This window comes from Empidonax traillii, unplaced genomic scaffold (genome assembly GCF_003031625.1).
Source record: "Empidonax traillii isolate 1590-97213 ecotype Southwest subspecies unplaced genomic scaffold, ASM303162v1 scaffold44:size1908036, whole genome shotgun sequence".
Lineage (NCBI taxonomy): Eukaryota > Metazoa > Chordata > Aves > Passeriformes > Tyrannidae > Empidonax > Empidonax traillii.
The window spans coordinates 1,319,071-1,340,258 of record NW_020955237.1 but is presented as its reverse complement, the minus strand read 5'-3'; the positions used below and the strand labels follow the sequence as shown (position 1 = coordinate 1,340,258).

Below are 21,188 nucleotides of genomic sequence, written 5' to 3'. Positions count from 1 at the left end.
AGTTTTAAAGAAAGCTAATTTAAATATACTTAAAATAGGCTGATTTTTTTTGTCATTAAAACAAATGAAAATATCTCAAAAGACCAAGATTCCTTATGGTAAACATAAGGAATATTGTGTGTATAAAATATGGAGTTTCTTCCCCTGCAAACCTTCAGAGAAATCAAACTGAGCAGTCTTCTATTCAAACAGATGATGTGAAAACCACGTTTATGAACTGTTACTTTAATTTTATACATACATTTTTTATAAATGTACAGAGATTTTAAAACATTAAATTTTAAAAATATCTTAGTGAAGTAAATTTCTTATGCTGTGTAAAAAGCTTCCTTTCCTCTTTCAGGAGCTAAGAAGCTTATCACCACTTTTGTCTCACCTTCAGCTTCATAAACAACAACCTCTTCCATGTTTTGTAACAAATTAATTGTCATAATTTCCTAGAGAGTTCTTCACCTGAATTTAGTCTGACGCTGCTCCTGTTTCAGGTCTGGAACTGCGTATCTGAAAGCTTTTCCAGCTACTGCCTATCCTTTTCTCAGAGACAAAATACACCTTCCCACAACTCACACTTCTTTCATTAGATCATTACTAAAATAAAGACCCTGCACTTTGGATGTGTGAAATGCTTGTTTGGAACTATGAGTTTGTTGCTATAAACAACAGTATGAACCCAAGAGGCTTCAATGGATGCCATTATTAACAAAACTACCTCAGATTTTTAAGTGAAGCTAAAAGAGGAATTAAAAAACCCCCAGAACTAATAACAAAAAGTCTCTCACACATTCTGTTCAGCCTTTTCTTCCTTTGTTTCCTCCACATTTTGATCTTCTTGGGGATCATCTACCTCTGAAATGGATACTTGCTGGAATATAAAAAGATGCATTCAAACTTCAAATTTTTCTGTTCCTTCTGCTTCAATAAAGTATTAATATTTTAGCCTATGGCAAATGTACTTATGATTAATCATCCACTTGAGAAAATCAGACAAAAATAATCAAAATTATATACTTATCAGAGAACAGTTAAAAATCGGAAATAAGGTGAATCTTAACAATTCACCTGGGCATCTTTCTTTTTAAGCCATTATTATGAGTTTTAGTTTCAAATTCATATCCAAATAGCATGCTGTGTATATATTCTGCTAATCTCACCCCCCCTTGACTAAAGATGAAAATGTAGAAACATTCCTATTATACACAAACTATCTACAAACTAAGAAGCAGAAACAAATAGAGGATTTTACACATGCCACAGATTCATTACAGTAAAATGCACTGCAGAATACACAAATGCACAGCACAATACATTTATTGTTTCTAATCCCATTAACAGCACTGAATCTAGGGTACTACCGGCAAGTAAACTGGTGGCATTGCAATTCACTTTTCAGCATAATAGCCCTTAGTCAATGTCAGAGACAGGATACTTATGACTAAAAACAATGCATTGAGAAAGAAGGCTCACTTACAGATCCAGATTCAGCTTTCACACAAAAGCACAATACATTTCTTGATATATTTAATTTTTTAACGTAATTTTATGTATATATAATTATATCTACCATATATACATATATAGGTGTACACACATTTAATTTTATAAAAAATTAATCAGTTTTCAAAAGTGCACAGAGCAGATCTCACTTTATTACCCTATAATCATGACATTTATTATTAAGGAAAAAGATTCACCAATCCTAAACACTTTAAGCCCTCAACTTCACAAATACATTGATGAATTCAGGATATTTTAAAAAGACTATCCGTAACAATCGGATGTTTCCACTTAAGATCCTATCAAATCAGGAGAGATGCTGGAGCTGAGTAAGGCAGCCCAATGTGCTCACTGAGAGCAGCAGTGAGTGGCTCTTGAGAACAGTCAATCCCTTTCCCAGTCAAAGGGAAAGGGTTTGAAAGGGCCAGTTGAATCTGGTGAATCAACCAATGGTTACAGGACTAGTGCCAGAGCCAAGGATTTGGCTTCTTTAACCATGAGACTCATACTGAGAAACCTGCTCTAATGGGGGCTGGAGGGGTCCATCTATCAAAGAAGGAGAAGAGCATCTTCAGTCCCAGGCTTGGCAAGAGGGGAAGAGGGCTTTAAACTAAAGTTGCCAAGGGGAGGGGCCATTTTATGCCAGGGCCAGTAAGAGATGCCCAGAGCCTGGAGAGGAACTGCAGGCCAACAGAGCATCTGAAGAGCAGCACAAAGGAATTACAGCTACTCCTAGTAGTAAGTCAGATTCATCAGGGGCCCAGTTTAAATGCCTCTATGCAGACACATCCAGTGTGGGTAATAAATGAATTAGAGATGTGCACATCTGCAGGGTATGATCTTACTGGCATTGTGGAGATGTGGGAGGATGGCTCCAATGACTGGAGTGTTGGAATGAACAGATACAGGCTCTTTAGGGAGCACAGGCAGAGGAAATGAGGAAGGGGTATCACCTTCTATGTCAATGACCAGCTGGAGTGCAAGGAGCTCTGCCTGGGAACGGATGAGGAGTTGTACAAGAGCTCATGGCTCAGGATTACAGGGAGGACAGGGACAGGTGACATTACAGTGGGGGTCTGCCATAGGCTGTCTGACCAGGAAGATGGAGCAGATGAGGCCCACTGCATGCAGATAGGAGCAACCTCGTGGTCCTCAAGGACTTTGAACCACCCCGCTCTCTGTTGGAGGAACAACACACCAGGAGGTTTTGGAATGCTTTGATGATAATCTCCTTCTTCATGTGACAGATTAGCCAGTGAGGACAGGTACTATGGGGGACCTTGTTCTCACAAACAAGGTGGGGAATGTGAAACTCAAGGGCAGCTTTGGCTGCAGTGACCATTAAATAGTGGAGTTTCAGATCCTCAGGGCAGTGAGGAAGGGGCACAGTAAGCTCACTGCCCTGGACTTAAGAAGCCAAAGTCTGGTCTCCTGAAGTGATCTGCTTAGTAGAGGGATAGTGCCCTGCAGGGAAGAGGGGCTCAAGAAAGCTGGTTAATATTCAAGGATCACCTCCTGCAGCCTCAGGGGTGATGCCCCCCAACAAAGAGGAAGCTGGGAGAAAACCCCAGGAGGCCTGCATGCAGGCCTCCATGCCCCTGGACAGTCAAACAGAAAAAAGAAACCTACAGAGGGTGGAAGCCAGGACACAATAAGGATATCTGAGAAACTGTCAAAGCAGCCAGGGATCAATCTAGGAAAGCTAAAGCCCTGATAAAATTAAATCAGGCCAGGGTCATTAAGGGAGACAGGAGGAAGACTAGGGAAAATGTGGGCCCTCTCCATAAGGAAATAAAAGGGCCTGGTTACCTGAGACATGGGGAAGGCTGAGTTACTTGATGACTTTTTTGCCTCAGTCTTCACAGGTAAGTGTTCCAGCCCCACTGCCTGAGTCACAGAAGGCAAAGGCAGGGATTGGGAGAATTAAGAACCTCCCGTTGTAGGCCAGGAACATCTCAGGAATAGGAAGGTGCACAAGTCCATGGGGCCTGATGAGGTGCATCCACAGGTCCTGAGAGAACTGACAGACCAAGTGCCTAAGCCACTACATATCATAACCGAGAAGTCATGGCAGTTCAATAAAGTTCCCACTGACTAGAAAAAGGGAAATATAACCCCTGTGTTTTTAAAAAGGAAAATAAGGAAGACCTGAGGAACTCCAGGCCAGTCAGTCTCACGTCAGTGCCTGGCAAGACCATGCAGCAGATTTTCCTGGAAAATGTGCTAAGACACATGGAAAATAAGGAGGTATTGGCAAGAGTCAAAATGGCTTCACTAAGAGCAAACCGTGCCTGACAAATTCGGTGGCCTCCAATGATGGAGTTACACTGTTGGTGGATGAGAGAAGAGCAACAGTTGTCATCTACCTGGACTTCCACAAAGCATTTGACACTGTCCTGCACAACAACCCTGCCTTTAAACTGAAAAGTTGCAGATTTAGGGGATGAGATACTTTGTGGAAAAGGAATTGGATGGATGGCCACACTCAGAGTTGTGGTCAATGGCTCAATGTTCAAGTGGAGCCCAGTGACAAGTGGTTCCTCAGGGGTCAGTCAGTACAGGGGCCAGCATGGTTTAGCATTTTTGTGAAGTGACGTGGACAGTGGGATCAAGGGCACCCTCTACAGAGTTGCTGGTGACACTAAGTTGTGTGGTGTGGTCACTGGAGGGAAGGGATGACATGCAGAGAGATCATGACAGGTTTGAGAGATGGACCTGTGCAAACCTCACGAAGTTCAAAAAGTCCTGCTTGGGGCAATCCCAAGCACAAGCATAGGCTGGGCAGAGAATGGATTGAGAGCAGCCCTGAAGAGAAGGACTTGGAGGTGACAGTTGATGAAAAGCCCAATATGAGCTGGTAAAGTGTGCCTGTAGCCCAGAAAAATAATTGTATCCTGGGCTGCATCCAAAGGAGCATGGCCAGCAGGTCGAGCAAGTCCCCTATCTACTCTGTCCTCATGAGACACCTGGAGCACTGTGTTCAGCTCTGTGCCCCAATATAAGAAGGTCGTGGACCTCTTGAAGCAGGTCCAGAGGAGGTCTCAAAGATGCTCAGGAGCTGGAGCACCTCTTCTATAAGGAAAGGTGGAGAGAATTCAAGTTATTCAGCCTGGAGAAGAAATGGCTCTGGGGACACCTTAGATCAGTCTTTCAGTACTTAAAGGAGCCTACAGGAAAGCTGGAGACAAACCTTTGACAAGGGCATATAGTGATAGGAGAGGAGGGAATGACTTTAAACTGATAGAGAGTGGGTTAGTTTAGATATTAGGAATAAATTCTTTACTGTGGGGGAGGTTAGGCACTGTAATGGGTTACCCAGAGAAGTTGTGGATCTGTGAAAACTATTGAAGGCCAGACTGGAAAGGGCCCCTGAACAATCTGGTCTAGCGAAAGGTGTCCCTGCCCGTGGCAGGGCTGTTGGAACAAGATGATCTTTAAGGTCCCTTTGAACCCAAACTTTCCTATGACTCTATGATGATTCTACAGTAACTTGCCTTTTCTCTAGGATGTTCTACAGGTTTGATCTTGACAGAGCTGTTAGGAGTTTCATATGGCTCCTCAAAGGACCCTACAAAATAAATACAATTACTCTAAATAGAAAACTACATGAATTACAGCACTGTTATATGATTTCTGACAGCAGGTCACATTAGTCCACTTTTTCCCTAGTGAGGAGTAAAGTGTTCAGAGTGGTCTCAGCAAATTCAAAATTTGTTTTATTATTAGTGATGATGCATGCACCTGAAGAGAGAGCTAAAAAAAAGCAGCTTGTTTAAATGGAATGAATATGACAAACTTATGGATAGTCAGCTTTTACTATTTTCATATTGTTTTGCACAGTTCCATGAACATTTCTGGAATGAAAGTATATGAGGGAACAGAACATGTTAGTACATATTGTTCCATCTCTATAGTAAAAAGTAACATAAGTGAAAAACTAATTAGTAAGTCTAGATAAAGCAATTGTATAAAATTAGTTATAAACTGGAAAAATATTTGCAACAGAACAATGAAAACTTACTTCCATTTTTTTATTAAATAAAGGGACATATAATCATATTCATGCAAAACTCCTGTTTAATATGAGACCACAGTAAAAGGATATACCATTAAAACAAACCTTGTCGTTCTGATGCTACATCAAACTCCCACCGAACAAATGGTCCTACTTCATTAGGATCTTCAGTTGTACATGGTTCAGAATAATTTCCATGAATAATTTCCTTCTTATCAAAGTATTTTGACTTCGTAGATATTCTGGTAAGTGGAATTAAAAAAGGCAATTAACAACATAAGGATCTGTCTTAGTTCAAGTATGCTGTTCCTTTCAGATTGCAGGCTAGTGCATAATTGTAAAATAAACAATATTGTGAAATAATCCATGTTTATATAAGTTTCCTCTCTGAGTTTCCCTTAAACCAAGCTTAATTTTTTTTTTTTTTTTTTTTAGTATAGATGTGATATTTTAGTGTCATTAATGGTACACTCTTTCTGGTGGGCTGTTTCCAGAAAAATGTAACCAACATACATGATCTACCAAAAATGGAAGACAAGTGCTATGGCTTCAGAATCATCTGGTTAAGGTTTACATTTATCTCCCTCACAAAAATTTCCTTTATAAAAAAAAAAAAATTGTTAGACAAGACATACATGAGTGTCTCAAAATACTATAGATTATTTTCAGAATACTAAAGATTTTTATCTATCTATCTCTTCTAATACTGGACATCTATTCTTTTTCTTTAGCGCAGCAGAAGATGAAATGCCACAATGGAGTGCAGGTTAAGGATACTTTATCTTCAGGACACTGCAAGATATTAACAATTAAAACATTTACTGCCTTTTCCATCTATTTTTCTGATATGTACAGATATGAACATAGCTAGATTAAAGATTCAGGGAAAAATAAGTGAACAGCGTGAACCTCTCAACTCAATTAAAATTACACTAAAGAGAGTGGAAGTTATCTGAATTCTTTGAGAAAACCATGATATCCATTTCATCAGAAATCTAGATTCTATTTCCACATCACTAAGTTTATGAACAACCATGTACAATTCACTTAATAACTTAATATGCAACAGCTACATTGTTTTCTACTTAGATATACATCTGCTGATGGAGATAATTTAATCTGCTTCATGCAGCGGAAAACATACATAAACATAATTAGGCACAAGTTTGACTTTGCACTCAAAATTAAAAGTATATATAATAAACACATAATAACAGAAGAACTCTACATACTGACAGGCTGCTTAGCAGAGGAATTATGATCAACTAGACTTCTTAGATTAAAAAAAAAAAAATTACCTAAAATTAGTTTCACAAAAGTCATTATAGGCTGGAGCATTCTGGACACTGGCAGGAGGATTGGCCACTAAGGAAAAGCTTTCATCCAGACTACTTTCTTTCTCTGTCCTAGACTCAGCTTCTGATAGAGATGCAAATTCTTTCACATCCTGATTATCTGAATGCTATTAAGAGAAATAATGATAATCAAAATTCACTAGTTAAAAAACCAAAAAAAGATATCTGATATTACTTAAAAACCCACAGTGATTTCACATAGAACGATTATGCCTAACTCATATTCTATTCTTTTAGAGCTGAGAAAACCTGGATTTACAGGTATCTGTGGAACCTGAGTTTTGCACTTTTTGGCATCAAGTGAAGCAATGATCCTCTGAATTATCCAAAGGAAACATAGGAAAGATTTGTCAGTGTCAATTGAGTGTCAATTGTCAAAGCCACTATGTGACACTAGAAGCGAAACAAATATATACAGTAAGGTTTGGCCTTTATCACAGGTAATACAGAGCTCTGAAATTATCTCTGAAAACAGCATGAAAGGCAAAAAGTCACACATAATTTTGCCACTTGATGCACGTACAAAATTTTGGCAGTAAGCTGTAAGTAAAATACAGGTGGCACTTGTCAAAAAAAAACAAAAATACAAACCAAAACCAAGACAAAAAACCCTCTCTTGGTATGGGAGAAAAACTTTCTCACAAAAATCCCACAACCCTCTCCCCTCAAAGCCTTTGATGTATTCTATGATTCTAAATGGAGTTAATTTAAAAGGCTAAGTAATCCAGTTGTTCATGAAACGTAAACTAAAGCAATACTTATCAGGTTCTTCTGGCAAATCTCTTCTTTCATATCCACACATATACTCCAACTCTGTATACCAGTGCTAGTCACTTTTCACTGATCTTTAACTGGTTTAAATACTCTAGTCAAAATACATCTGCACTGTCATTAAGGACAAATGAACCTAAACTCAACTCTTCCCAGAGAAATTTTATTCTTTGTCTTGCTTTGTCATATTCTATCTCCAGTACTAGGTTTCTTCACAGATGCTCTCTAAAACTAGACACAGTGGTCAAACTTACAGGAACTTGCACAAATTCTGTGTTATTTGCATAGAGGAGCCAGATTTTGAATGGGGTTTCTGAAGAGAACTTTCACCTCCAACCCATGTATTTCTACAGATAGAATTCCAGTATTTCTGGAATATTTCTCTCTTTTCCTAGCAACAATTAAAGGAAAGGCTATTAATCAGTATTCCAGGTTTTACTGAAAACAGAACAATGAGGTAAAACGTGTGATTTTCTTTACTGGCATAATTTCCTTACATTTCATTGACACTTATCCCATCCTTTTTCTTACCTTATATTTTATGCTTGTTGTTTGAGATCTCTCTCTATATAACTGTTCTAACAGCCACAAAGAAGTAAGGACAGCAGCTGATGATGTTTTCATGCGTATCATTGGAAGAATCTCTTCTAAGGAATCTTGTTTATTGGAACCGCAAAGCAGTCTTTTGTCAGACCATCTGATCATCCACTCAAGCAATTTTGCAATATTGCTCAACTTGTCCATCAATTCTATCGCTAGTTCTTCTCCTGGTACAGTATCAACTACATCAACAGGTTTGTAAATGTATTTAGAGGCTGTCTGAGTTTGCAGCGTAGAAGAAGTATGATTACGAAGGGTCTGGCTTGCTAGTGCAACAGTGACTCCTTGATTATGAGTCTGACCTCTGTAAATTGATTTGTGTTTTAAACCAAATAATCCTTCGTTAAGTCCTTTCATTAGGTTATGCACAAATGGTTCTTTTGTCTGTACAAGGGACTGTACAATTGTTGGTTTTTCCAAAATATTTTGGGTTTTGTTACAAACAGGTGTTATTTCAGAATTACAAGATGACAGGGTGACAGTATAGCAAGACCCAGCTCTAAACACACTTGGACTTCTGCTTTTGCCTTGTCGACGTTTTAGTGTTGTGTGGACATCAAAAAAGAGAGAGTTCAATTCATGCTCTCGAAGAAGTCCAGAAAAGCTAGTAAGAAATGGAATTCCAATGTCATTGCACTTTATGAGGTCTCTCTCAAGAATATAACTCAAAAAGAGTTCTAAAAATCTAACATATTCATCATCATCACGTTCAAATTCCCATGCACCAACTACAGGTAAATTACATTGATTATGCATGTCTCTTCTGTATACTTTGTCTTTATGTATTGTTTTCCAGTTAACAGCTTTTATCTTGCATGTGGTATTTTTGCTACCTATTTCTCCTTGTCTCCTGTGTTCATTATTTCTGTAAGGCAATAAACATAAGAACTGTTAACACCAAAATCCATTTCAAGAAGAATTACATGAAAAAATAACTAAATGCAACATTAGTTCCTTTTCTTTCTTTAGTATTAAAAAGGGCAAACTAACAAACCCAAAACGACATTAATACAATGTTAAGGTGGCAAATTAATCAAATGCAGAATCCATAGTTTTCCCGTAGACAAAAATGAGGCAGTAACAGATAAGAATGTCGACATAGCTGATAATAACTTGCACTTCAATAACATATTAGACCCATACCAACTGATATAACATTAGCAGTTCTTAGATTTGGTAAATTTGTGATTCTTTAAATCACTCAAGATGACAGTTATCCTGTTTGGTGAAAACATTACTTGATCAGCAGAAGACAACTAATTTTTTTCCTTCCCCCTCACCCCAGTTTAAACTGATAGCTTCCTGTTGCAATTTTTTTCATACCTTTGGAATGAAGGTGTTTGAGCTCTCACTTCTTCAGCACACAAAGCATCAGAAAGCATGTCTGCTGTGTCAGCATCACTATATACCTGAGGATTCCCAAGATCAGTAAGAGTGCTTGTGCTTAGACTAGTGCCTATTGAGAATCTGTCATAACAGTGTTCCTTATCGTCTGCTGCCTCCTCTTCTGCTGGCTCCCAAATATGAATTTCTATAGGGCCTATGTTCCTTATTACACGTCTCAAGGCCTTCTTTCTCGCTTCTTCACTAGCCTGTATAACAACAGACATACTTTCTTCATTTTCAGGACCTACTGAAAGAAAGAAAACCAATTTTTCAATTTTCAGCTTTCAATTAATTTCTCAATTTAAGATATGAATTAGTTTTAAATTAAAACAATAAATTATAGCCATTTAGAAATACAGAAATAAACTATTACAAAGTGAAGACAACCAACAACTTGAAAGTCATGACACTCTGTAATTGGTATAGATGTATCAGAAAGAAAATATAGAATTTGTCAAAAAACTCAAAGCTGTCTAACTAGAAACTACAATAATTGTTTTGCTTGGGGTATGAAAGAAGGTACAGTCACAATAATATGCCATTAATAAGTAAGGAAAAAAACAAAGTTTGTTTAATACATCCTGAAGACGGATGAACATTACCTTTAACAATACTGTGTCTGAGTCGCTGTTGAAGTGCATTATATTTATCCCTTAGTGGAACCCTGATATCTTCAGGATTAGGAAATGCTTTTACAAAAATCTCTGCCACCTGCACAAAAAAACCACATCTTTTTCAGTAGCCAGCATACAGGTAAGGTATCTTTTCCCACAGAACTTACACCACTAGAAAACCTGACTAGTAGCTTTTCCAAGGAGAAGAAATATTTGTGATAATTTTTACTGCTTTTATTCTAGCTTTAATTTATTCTACCTTTTTCATTGGCGGCAATTCTCCAAGCAGACTCAAAATTACATCTTGAACTAATTCTTCAGCATTCATGAACCTGCAGAAAGGAAGCATTCGACAAGCCCACCCCACTGCATTCAGACAATGCTCAACTGTGGAGGCATCATGTTCATTCTGCTTCAGATCCTAAAAAAAAATCACCAGAAACATTGATTGATATGGACAATATATTTCGGCAAAATTATTCATACATTGCAAATGCTAATGTTCTTCCTAGCCAATAAAAAATAAGAATCTCTTACTTAACTACCAAGCACAGAAGTGTACAATGCTAGGAGACAGATCAAGGTTGTAATCAATCATAATGTACATTAAAGAAAAAGGATGGAAAAAAAGAGCTTTTTTTAAATCACCTTAGGAAATGATTCCATTAACACTCTGCTGAATGACTGTTTGCAGTCATTTATAGTAAAACTTGAGAATTTGACTAAACTACATGCAACAGATTAAAAATACTGAATTATCAGACAAAGTAAATAATTCTACTGTGACTTAAGGTGATCATAAATTCTTTCTTGACATCAAGATAATTAAGTCTGGCTTTCAAGATGGTTCAGTCTATTTTGAAACAGTCAGTATTTTCTCTCTCATTGAAAAATCAGAATATTCTACCACTTGAAACAGAGACGTCTTATTTATCTGGAGGGGGTTTTTTTTGATGAAAAAAATTTTGGACTTCTCACAGAACATATGACAAATACATTAGTAGTTTCTTTCTTTTTGTTCCTTGATCTCTGACATCAATTTGTATGGGTATAAGCAGAGAAACATGATTAAGTTTTAATAGTTTTCAGTATTTTTGAAAACCATGTAGATTTAACACAATATTTAACCCCATTTTTTGTGTATTAAATACACATAGTAAGGAAATACCCAAAATATCTTAACCTGATGGTAAAAAAAAAGACCAAACCAGGAAGTAAATATTTAGGTAGACAACAAGTATAGTAATACTATAGTAAATACTCTTATGGCAGTATCTCTTCAATTATCTGAGTTAAATACCAAGCAAATGCCCAACAGAAATACTGTTAGGAAGATGGAGTTCACATGGATAGCACTATTCTGTAGCATCAACTACATGCTGCACATTGTAGCACTGTGATCATTTTGTCCTGTTAAGCAAATAGAAGTTCTCACAGAAATATATAGTAGACCTTTAGGATTCTTCTCATAGCTTCCTGCAATTAAAATGTATTTTTACTATACTACTAATACAATTACCTGCATAGTGTTAATATTTTCTCTTGCAGCTTGGTACCGCCTACAGTTGTCAGACAATTTTTCACGAACATGAAACATCCAACATAATGCACATAACTCTCTGAACCAACCTACAACACAAACATGAGATACACTGACATGCTATTTAAATAAGTTAAATAGAACAGCTTGGAATTTTTAGCTACGATGAAGTAATTCACATTATCCTAACAGTAGTTTTGGAGAAAGGAATTACTCATTCTTGATTGTTCAATATTGCTCTGCAGCTAGAACTCTTCAGTACCATTTTGTGCTCATGGTCTCTCACACCTGTCAGGTCTGTAACATGCACCCCCACCACAAATCCAGAAGAGCACATTTTAGAATAAGAGTTTTGATAGCTAACATAAAACCTGGAAAAGGAATGCCTTTCTGCACACACTGCAAGATACTATTTCAAGCTAATAAGAGTTTATTTGCATCTGCGGATTTTTAGTGGTGTTCTTTTTTCTAGCTCTACGTTAGTCAATGTTATTTCATACAGACCTAAAATTTTACAGGTAATATCATCCAACTGATAGGGTTCAGAAGATGCAGTTCCATACAAAACAGTGCAGAAATTGCAGTAGCGAAGCAAAGTCTCTGGGAATGGACTCAGCAAAGGAAGAGATCCTTTTATTCGAATCTACAAATAGCAAAAATCAAGAAATAAATAAACAATCAAAATGGAAAAAAAATTTAGTTGACATTTTATATATATCACTGCTAAATGAACAGCCTCTCAGTTATTAGCAGAACAACAGTAAGCTCCCTTAAGCTTGCCTACCATTTTCTTCAAATCACTATTTTGAAAATTCTTTTACAGAAACATGTTCAGCATGAGGTATGGCATAAAAAATGTTATTGTTTGAATAGTACTTGTGATTACCATGAGATACAGGAGTAACCAAGTGTAAGAACAACAAAGATCACAATCAAGAAACCAGATTAATCCAACACAGTCCACATTGCTGTTGCCAAGGTGGACTAGTTTTCCCTCCAGTTTCAGTTGGGACATCTGATCACTTTCCTGTGCCAGTATTAAGCATGTGACCATGCGGTGTGCAAAGAGAAGGAATTATTTGTCAGTCAGACCATTCCTGATCTGGATCACTGCATTAATGCTGGTGCAGGGGGTCGAGTCACACACACTCCCTTCTGTGGGTAAGTCAACCTTCTTTAAGTAGCTGTGTAAAAATTATCTAAGAAAAACCTGACTTTACACAAAAAATTTAATCAATATATTCCGATCTTTCTTCCGCACAAAAAAATTGCACAAAAGTAGAATGATATTCTTATAAATCTTGAGCACTAAGGTGACCCCTCTACCTGAAGTGAGCAGGAACATATTTCCAGCCAACAGCTATAACTCCCAACTAAAATTTGCTTGTTCCTTTCAAATGGAAAAGAATTTTACCAAGTAGGAACAGAAAGACACACAGAAAGAAACACCTTATGAATTAAGATACCTGATATCTTTAAGTTCTGGTTTCCTAAAAAAAATAAACATACAGTGTAAAATGAGATGACACTGTGTTAAAAAAAACATGACATCAAAGCCCCGGTGAGACTGAACACTTCTGCAATGCACCTGCAAGCTTGTCAGTAATATTTATGACTGATAATCAAGTTATTAAAAAAAACAGTTAAATGCTTACTTTCTGCATAACTTTTCTTGCCCACTTCAGTTGTGTAATATACCACTGTGCTGATGGGCAAGAACAACGAGCAGCCCGGAAGAGCAAGATAATTCGCTGAAGAACTCCTGACACTTTCTGACGAATTTCTCTCTCCACTTTTAAAAGAATGTCTTCGCCATCTTCCTGAAAAATGAAAAAAAAAAACAACACCCAAAATTAGAAAGGACATATACCTAAATGTTGTTTCGGCCCCTGGAAGTATTTCCCTTCTGCTTCACAGCATAGATCCTTCATGAAAAAAACACAGAGGCACATCTAGTTTCTTATCACTATGGTGTCACTTAAGTAAATGAACGGAAATGGGAAAAACCCAGAAAAATAAGTTGAAAGGAACCAGAACAAAGATCATGGTTACTTCATTAATACATTCAAACTAAGACCCAAGAAACTTCTGTCACACATACTTACTTCACTGAGGGAAGCTGGTTGAGGACAGTATAATGGTGGTGCTGGAAGATAGAGCCCAGCTGGAACCAAACCGTACAATTTTCTGCTGAGATCCTTGGCAGAATCCATCAAAAGCTGAAATGTCCCTGAGAGAATATCAGCATCTGCCATAACAGCTGCTTTCAGCAGTTCCTGTATTGAACTATAAAGAACATCTACATCTTCCTCTTCAATGGGATCTATAAAATATTAAGCAGAGAAAATTAACTGACTCAATACACAGCCCTTCATTTTGACATTAGGCTATTTTCTCAGAATTTCCATTCATCTATTACAATTGTAGATCTCATCTACTTGCTTTAAGATCCCTCACAGTTTTAAATAGTATTCAATTCTTAATTTTAAATATTCCCTGTTAACGGGTAAGCTACTGCCTTTCTAGATAGAGAACATTTCAGCCAGGCATTTGGTTGGAATAAAATTCTGGCAAATCATTCTTACCAAGCAGGCATAAACTAGATACACTATTAATAATGACTAAAACAACTCCTTTATCAGTAAGCACAAAGATCAAGGATCTCTTTTGTTGGATCTCTTTTACATACTGGTACATCTTTTCCTCACCTCCTAGAGGCAGAAGGACATTTAACATACATCATTAACTGGTTCATGAAATTAACATAGAATTCTACTGCTCTTCTTGCATTTTTACTATTCCTGCTTGTCTTAAAGTAAATCCTGTCAAATCTTTCCAACTACTTATCATACTTATAGATTGTTATATACAGCACACATACGTGAAACATAGACACGTATATGCCTACTTGAAATAAAATCCTGGGAACTGAGTACAAAAGAAGAAGCACATAGTCATAGATTCTATGATTCTAATTACACAGTCTTTGGAATATGGCTTAGAAAAAGATTAACTAACATCCACCTGCTAACAGGAACTTGAAATGTGGTTTTCAAACACACAAAAAGAGAGTGAGAAATAGAGATTGTGTCAGTACACTTTCTGTAAAATGTATATAAGGACAGGTTGATGTACCTAATTTTGTGAATTTCAGCAGTAAAGTATTAAATTAAAGTATTAAATCTCATCTACACACATACAAAGGACCACAGAGACTGAATAGTACCCTAGACCCATCTACTCAGAGTAGAAAAATCCACCCAAAGGCTTATGTCCACAAGCCCAGAGATGCACAACAGCAAACTATGCACTCAGAGAAATGGACACCTGTTCAGGCTTTTCCCAGGAGAGCCATCAGCCCCAGGGCCCACCTATGAAACCCATTAAGATGAGCCAATGGGAGAGGCTCCCTTCAGTACCTCTTGGCTTGAGAGAGGTTACTGTCAAGAAGGATAGGACACACTACAGAATGAAGAGAAAGAGCTTTTTGAGATTGCACAAGGCTCATGATGGGATGTGTATTTGTGTATGTGCCTACTAGGAATCCACCCTCAGCCTTGCTAGCTGTTTCTTTCTAAGACAGAGTATAACACAGAATATGTAGACAAATAGTATGAAAAATAACCACAATCATTTTTGATTTTAAGTACCTGTAAACTTCTTGTATTCAATATGTCCTGATGTTTCAGAAGTTACTGGCTGCCCTAGAAAACATTGTAACTTCTCCTGAAAAGTCTGCATTGGTGATAGGCCTAAAGGCAGGTGATGCTCTGTGTTTTTCAGTCTGAAAGTATAATAAGAAACTGCTCATGAATAACAAAGTAATAGCCATACATAATGCAATGAAGGTCTCTTAAATGAATATTTAAGCCAAAATTACTAACAATAACATATTAAGTCCTACACCTACTGTGAGTCTGGGAATATGAATTTTTGAGGAAAGGATATTCCATGTCACAAAAAACTTCATGCAGGTAACTCATAACAAAATACAACACACTAATTCCAAACTCAAATTTACCTTGAGAATCCTTCAGAGTTCTGACAATACAGCTGGTAGGCCAGACCAATTGAAACAGACAGTTTCCAGTCCCCAAGTGTGTGTGCTAACCACACAGCTTCTGGGATGAGTCCACCAATAAAGAATAAATCAAGAGCATATTCAGCTGTCCACACAGATGAAAGGTTCTGTTCCCTGACAGCTCTGGTAACCAAACAGTGTTGCAGTGGAATAACACGAGGAGATAAGTCTGTAAACAAAAAACACATCTTAAAGTTTACATAAAAATGCATGCTATCACATGAATAATCTAGAGCTCATTTGTTCACATTGCTTTTGGATTAATTTCAGTGTACAATTGCTCTTTACTTTTAGAGGCTCACTATGGAGTTTATCTGCAGCAGGCAGATGCAGCTCATGCTATGATATAATGATGAGTTAAGAGTAGGCTATTTTTCTGCTTAATAATGTGGGATATGCAAGCAAGTGCAAAACTTGTGGGTTTTTTCTTAATTTAAAGACTTAATCATGCTGATAGACCATTTGCAGATATGCCACATATCCATAGGATATACCAGAGAGTACACCCAAGATAAATGGAAATTCTGAAAGTTTTCTTAGTGTACCTATGGTGTTTGTACTCACTTCCCTGCTTTATTGCAGAGGACAGAATCCTAAAATGCATTTTAGAGAAAGAATGTTACATAACATTCTGTGGTTCTGTGATTTTAGGAGAGTATATAGAGACAACCTTCAGACAAATTTAGTATTTCCTTGTTTCTGCAGATTTAGAATTGTTTTTCAAGGTTTTACATCCTAGTTCTTCTGGAGGGATGCTGATCAGCATTAATTCTAAGGAGTTATTTGCTTCTCTCGCAGTTTCTGTTTACTGCTCAAAAAATGGCATTATTTAGGGAGATCTTCACACTAACCCAGTTTGTGCTACATAATTTTACCAAGACTGCCTCACCACGTACATGGATCTTTGTCTAATGCAAGTATTAAAATCAAGGTCTTATTTTGTAGTTTTCATCCGGAAAGCTGTTCAATCAAAACATCCAAAAAACCACAAAGAAAGAAACATATACAAATGTAGAGTTTCTGTAGTACGGAAACATTAAAAATAGTCAGTGTATTCAAATACACTACAGAAAAAATAATCAATCAAAATAAGTTAACACCGTGAAAAAGTATCCAGTGTTATAATATTGACCTACTGGTAGAGTGCTTAAAATACCTCCAAATAAATCTACATTCCTGAGGAAAAAATTAATACTGACAACACAAGTTTCCTAATAAGGGGAATCTTTAAATGGAATCTCTTGCAGAAAACACATAAACCACTTATTAAGATAAATATTCTCACAAAAAGGCTGAAAAGCAGGACTTTAACTAACAAGTACTACTTGAGTTCAACAACAAACCGATCTGGCATTCCCACTTGTTTTGACAATATGGTGTCTGAAGCATTTTGGATTCCAGGAGCTTTACTGTTAGATTAGCAAAAAAACTTTCCTCTGGCTTTTCAGTTTGGGTCACAACATATCAGACTCAATTCAACTATTTGTTAAGCACCCCCTTTTTCTCACTTTTGGGAGGATCAAAGTCAGTCAGAGCCAGATCTTTAGGCATAACTGCGATAAAAAGGATGACAAAAAGGCTGACACACTTAACTGCCTTCCCCGCATGAGTCTTTAATAGTAAGACCAGTTGTTCCCCAGTTACTGAGCCCCTTGAGATGAAATACAGGAACAGAGAGCAGAATGAAGCCTCCACAATTCCAGGGAAAATGGTCAGCTACGGACTAGACCACTTAAGACACAGAGATCTACAGAGTTGGATAGGATCCATCCAGGGGTACTGAGGGAGCTGGGGAAAGTGCTCACTGAGCCAGTTTTGTACTTCATGGAAAAGCTAACTTGATGACCAAGTTGAAACCTAACAGACAGCATTGATATACATGTGAAAAATTTTAAAGATTTAGACAAATTTAACTGCTTTTAGAGAAAATACCTTGTTTGATGTGAAGTGGATGCAGGATGTCAACACTGTGCGGGGGAAAGATATAGAGCAGCTGATTTGTGAAATAAGCAGCCATGAATCGTGCCATGGACCGAATCACAGCCATGGCAGTGTCAGTATGAATGCTGGTTACCATCCATAGCTCATGCTGAAAATATTTGGTATCTAAAAAACCACATAAAATTAAAACATTATGAGGAAAATATTACATTTGAATGTTAAAATTGTTTAATCATGAAGATTTAATTTTAAAGAAGTTAAACATTTCTTTAAAACAAGCAAACATTTAATTTCTTGGAAAGCTTTCAGAACTTACACTAATCACAAATTACATTAATACTGGAAGAGTTTTATAATAGATTTATAATGGCCGGAGGTAAACCTCTAGTATCATAATTTAGAGTAACACTGGGTCAAACCCCCACCTGTTTAAATTTGGAAATTTAGATTTTACTTAGAATCAGACTTAACAGAGATAAAATTCACAAACATCTGCAAAAACACCTCACTGTCAACTTAGTACTGATGACCAAAATAAAATCCACTATTTTATCATGTTGTATAATAAAAAATACTAAATGAATATAAAATGAAATCACATCATTTCCCCCTTATTCTTATTATCCAAAGTCTTTCCTTGAGTGGATTTGAGTCTAAGATATTGCTTTCACTATTAATTATACAATGAAAGTTGTCTAAGCACACATTCCAACAAGTGTTGCTGAAAGATATCTGAGAGTCAGAAAAAGATCTTGGAAGTCACTGAAAACAGACTTCAGTACAGTGCAAAGACAAAAGTATGCTGTTAAGTGTGTGTGTAATGGTATAGAAATTAGACACCAAGTTATTCAAATAGTCTCAACATACTTTATCACACTTTTAGGTAATTTAAACATACCAGAAAATTTTTCCATCTGACTTGCTGAAAGTTGTGATCGCCTTAGAATCTCTCCTACCAAATGATCACAGAGTCCCTGAGCTTCACACAAGTTATACTGATACAGGTGGCAAAATAATACTGAAAGATAATATCTAGTCTGAAGAAAACATGTTCTTTTTCCTCCTGTATTAAAAGATAAAAAAACAGGGCAGAAGTCCAGTTGGAGAAGAAACAATAAACACAAAATCAGATGCAGTGAGTGAAAATAAGAGCTCTTTCCTCTCCAGAAACATAACTACATAAACATACACTTGAAGAAGTGTATGTTTATCAGGAGCAGTTATTTTAGGATATGATCTTTCTACAACCTCTAAGTAACTTAAGTTAATGCTCAGCTACAACATTTTTACTTCTAGAGATACAGTAATTTTCAAAATAATACTGTGTATAACTGTTAAGATATAAAGACAAGAGAACTTAAGGGAGTTTAGCCTTCAAAGAAGGAATGCCTAAACCACAATGAAATTGCTTAAACATCCACCAAGCTTCCAATATTCTGAATATTTTTCTCAGAATTTCCAAACACTAAGTCTTTTCATTTTACAGCTACTAAAGGAATTGATTTTCATTCATCTGGTTTTCATTCTCTCTTTCTTACTCTCAAATATATCTAGAGCTTTTCTGTACCAAGTATTTCATAATCACAAGAAAGCTTTGATACTAAAATAGATATGCACAGAATTTTCTCAGAAATCAACTAGATTTAAGTTTTAACTGATCTCTATTCAAATCCCAGCCTAATTTCAAATGTGCATTCTTTTTGTTTCCCACCCTTTTTTTTTGAAGGGTAAATGAAGTAATGAGTGACTATGTTAAGGATTACACAATTTACCCCTTCTGCCCCCAAGAAAGATTTTATCCCCCTACCTTTTGTCTTGGTGTCACAAAGAGAACTTTTCCAAGTGTCAACAGATTCTCTGTAGGAGCCTAAAAGGAATTGCTCTTCACCTATAAAAGTCACATATGCAACAAATTAAAAGCTCTACATGGTTACTTTTACATATGCAAACACACATGCACTTAACTTCAGTATTAAAGATTTATGAAAAGCAGAGTAAAATATGTGAGCCTCTAGCAAATTCCTACTCTCACAGTTAAATCTAAGTTTGGACCATATGAGCAAAGATTACTTTGAACACTCCTCACCAGAACAGGTAATATATTAGCTCCTCTCCAGGAAAAGTTAATGTATTGTATGGAGTTATGTAGGAACAGAGTCTAGAAGTGTTATTTAAGGGAGAGAGATCAGGAATATGGAGATGAAGCAGTGTTGTGGTGGGAGACATAAATGGGAAGCTGAGCTTAGCCGTGTAGAAGTGAAAAGGAAGGCAGAACATAGGACAGTAATGTGTAAGACATTAGGCTACAGCCATAGACTGTTGGCAAAATAAATATGATAGATTAGGTCTATTACTTTAGGTTACACTAATATAGATGCTTAGTTGAGGCTGACTACATTTGTGTACACAACATGGTCGTATCCACAATGATCACATGGAATGAACACAAAAATCCAGTAAGAAACACATTATGATGCCCATTTACTTCAGGGCAAATAACATAGTTCAAAGGAGATCAGAATTCAAATTTTCAGGTTCTTTAGGACATGGTTCAAAGCAAACTGAAGTCAATTTATTCTTTTTATTTTGCTCCACAAGCTCTAAAGATTATCTACAATCTACAGGCGTACCAGGACATTAAGTATTTAAGATGGAATTCTGAAAAGAATTTTAAGAAAAGTCACATTATTAACTTTTTTAAAATCTGGTAGTCAATTATTGATTGTTATTAAGCTAGACCTAATTTTCCTAGTATTTAGTTGACTATGCAACTACCTAACATTTGTACTAACCAGATACAGAATTAATCTTCAGATGTTGTTCTAATGTCACTCCTGAAGATTGGAGGGTTGCTTGTATGTGACTTATAAGCAAAGAGACAACAGAAGCTTCTTCTACATTCTTGTTCACTTTTCTTTTCAGGTGCACCTGATACCAAATCACTTTCTTATATAATAATCGCCATAGTACAATCAACCTGTATTTCAAGAAGTATAATATTATGAAATTAAGCAAGAATTAACAAAGTTACTTACATAAATTTCTTACTTCCTTGTATTTTACATTGTGTACCTGTAAATTAAATTACATCAACTACTTTCTTGACTACAATTAGGAGAAAAAAACATTCATTCTTCTGAATTTGGCTAAACACAGCAATCTACTTTAAACACCCAAACACCCTCAAAATTATTCCCCTTGCTAGCTAAACAATGGGGAAACGAGATAATCTCAGACAGAGAAACCACAAAACAGATATCAGTATGGTGCTTATAAAGACTGATTAAAAATAGAATTAAAGGATACACAAAAAAGCAAAGACAGGAAAACAAGACTACAGAGCACACTTTTAGGACACACTTTTATGCTGTTGTCCAGCTTAGTCCTATTA

The 21,188-nt window shown here is 36.6% G+C and overlaps 1 protein-coding gene across 5 annotated transcripts in view; it reads right to left on the bottom strand.

The window, feature by feature from the left end:
* The window catches only part of CPLANE1 (ciliogenesis and planar polarity effector 1), a 55,661-nt gene that overhangs the window by 22,461 nt on the left and 12,012 nt on the right, over positions 1–21,188 (bottom strand). For 4 of the 5 annotated variants that reach the window (XM_027878708.1, XM_027878710.1, XM_027878711.1 and 1 more), the window contains exons 13-30: positions 20,590–20,774; positions 19,605–19,685; positions 18,696–18,860; positions 17,789–17,962; positions 15,797–16,025; positions 15,426–15,559; positions 13,881–14,098; positions 13,431–13,595; positions 12,280–12,418; positions 11,755–11,864; positions 10,495–10,656; positions 10,224–10,332; positions 9,559–9,868; positions 8,167–9,100; positions 6,808–6,971; positions 5,615–5,751; positions 4,989–5,062; positions 780–859 (exon numbers count right to left, since the gene is read on the bottom strand). In XM_027878708.1, coding sequence (XP_027734509.1) covers positions 780–859; positions 4,989–5,062; positions 5,615–5,751; positions 6,808–6,971; positions 8,167–9,100; positions 9,559–9,868; positions 10,224–10,332; positions 10,495–10,656; positions 11,755–11,864; positions 12,280–12,418; positions 13,431–13,595; positions 13,881–14,098; positions 15,426–15,559; positions 15,797–16,025; positions 17,789–17,962; positions 18,696–18,860; positions 19,605–19,685; positions 20,590–20,774 — 3,570 coding nt within the window. The remainder of the gene's footprint in view (positions 1–779; positions 860–4,988; positions 5,063–5,614; positions 5,752–6,807; positions 6,972–8,166; positions 9,101–9,558; positions 9,869–10,223; positions 10,333–10,494; positions 10,657–11,754; positions 11,865–12,279; positions 12,419–13,430; positions 13,596–13,880; positions 14,099–15,425; positions 15,560–15,796; positions 16,026–17,788; positions 17,963–18,695; positions 18,861–19,604; positions 19,686–20,589; positions 20,775–21,188) is intronic. The other variant, XM_027878709.1, reaches the window with a different exon arrangement.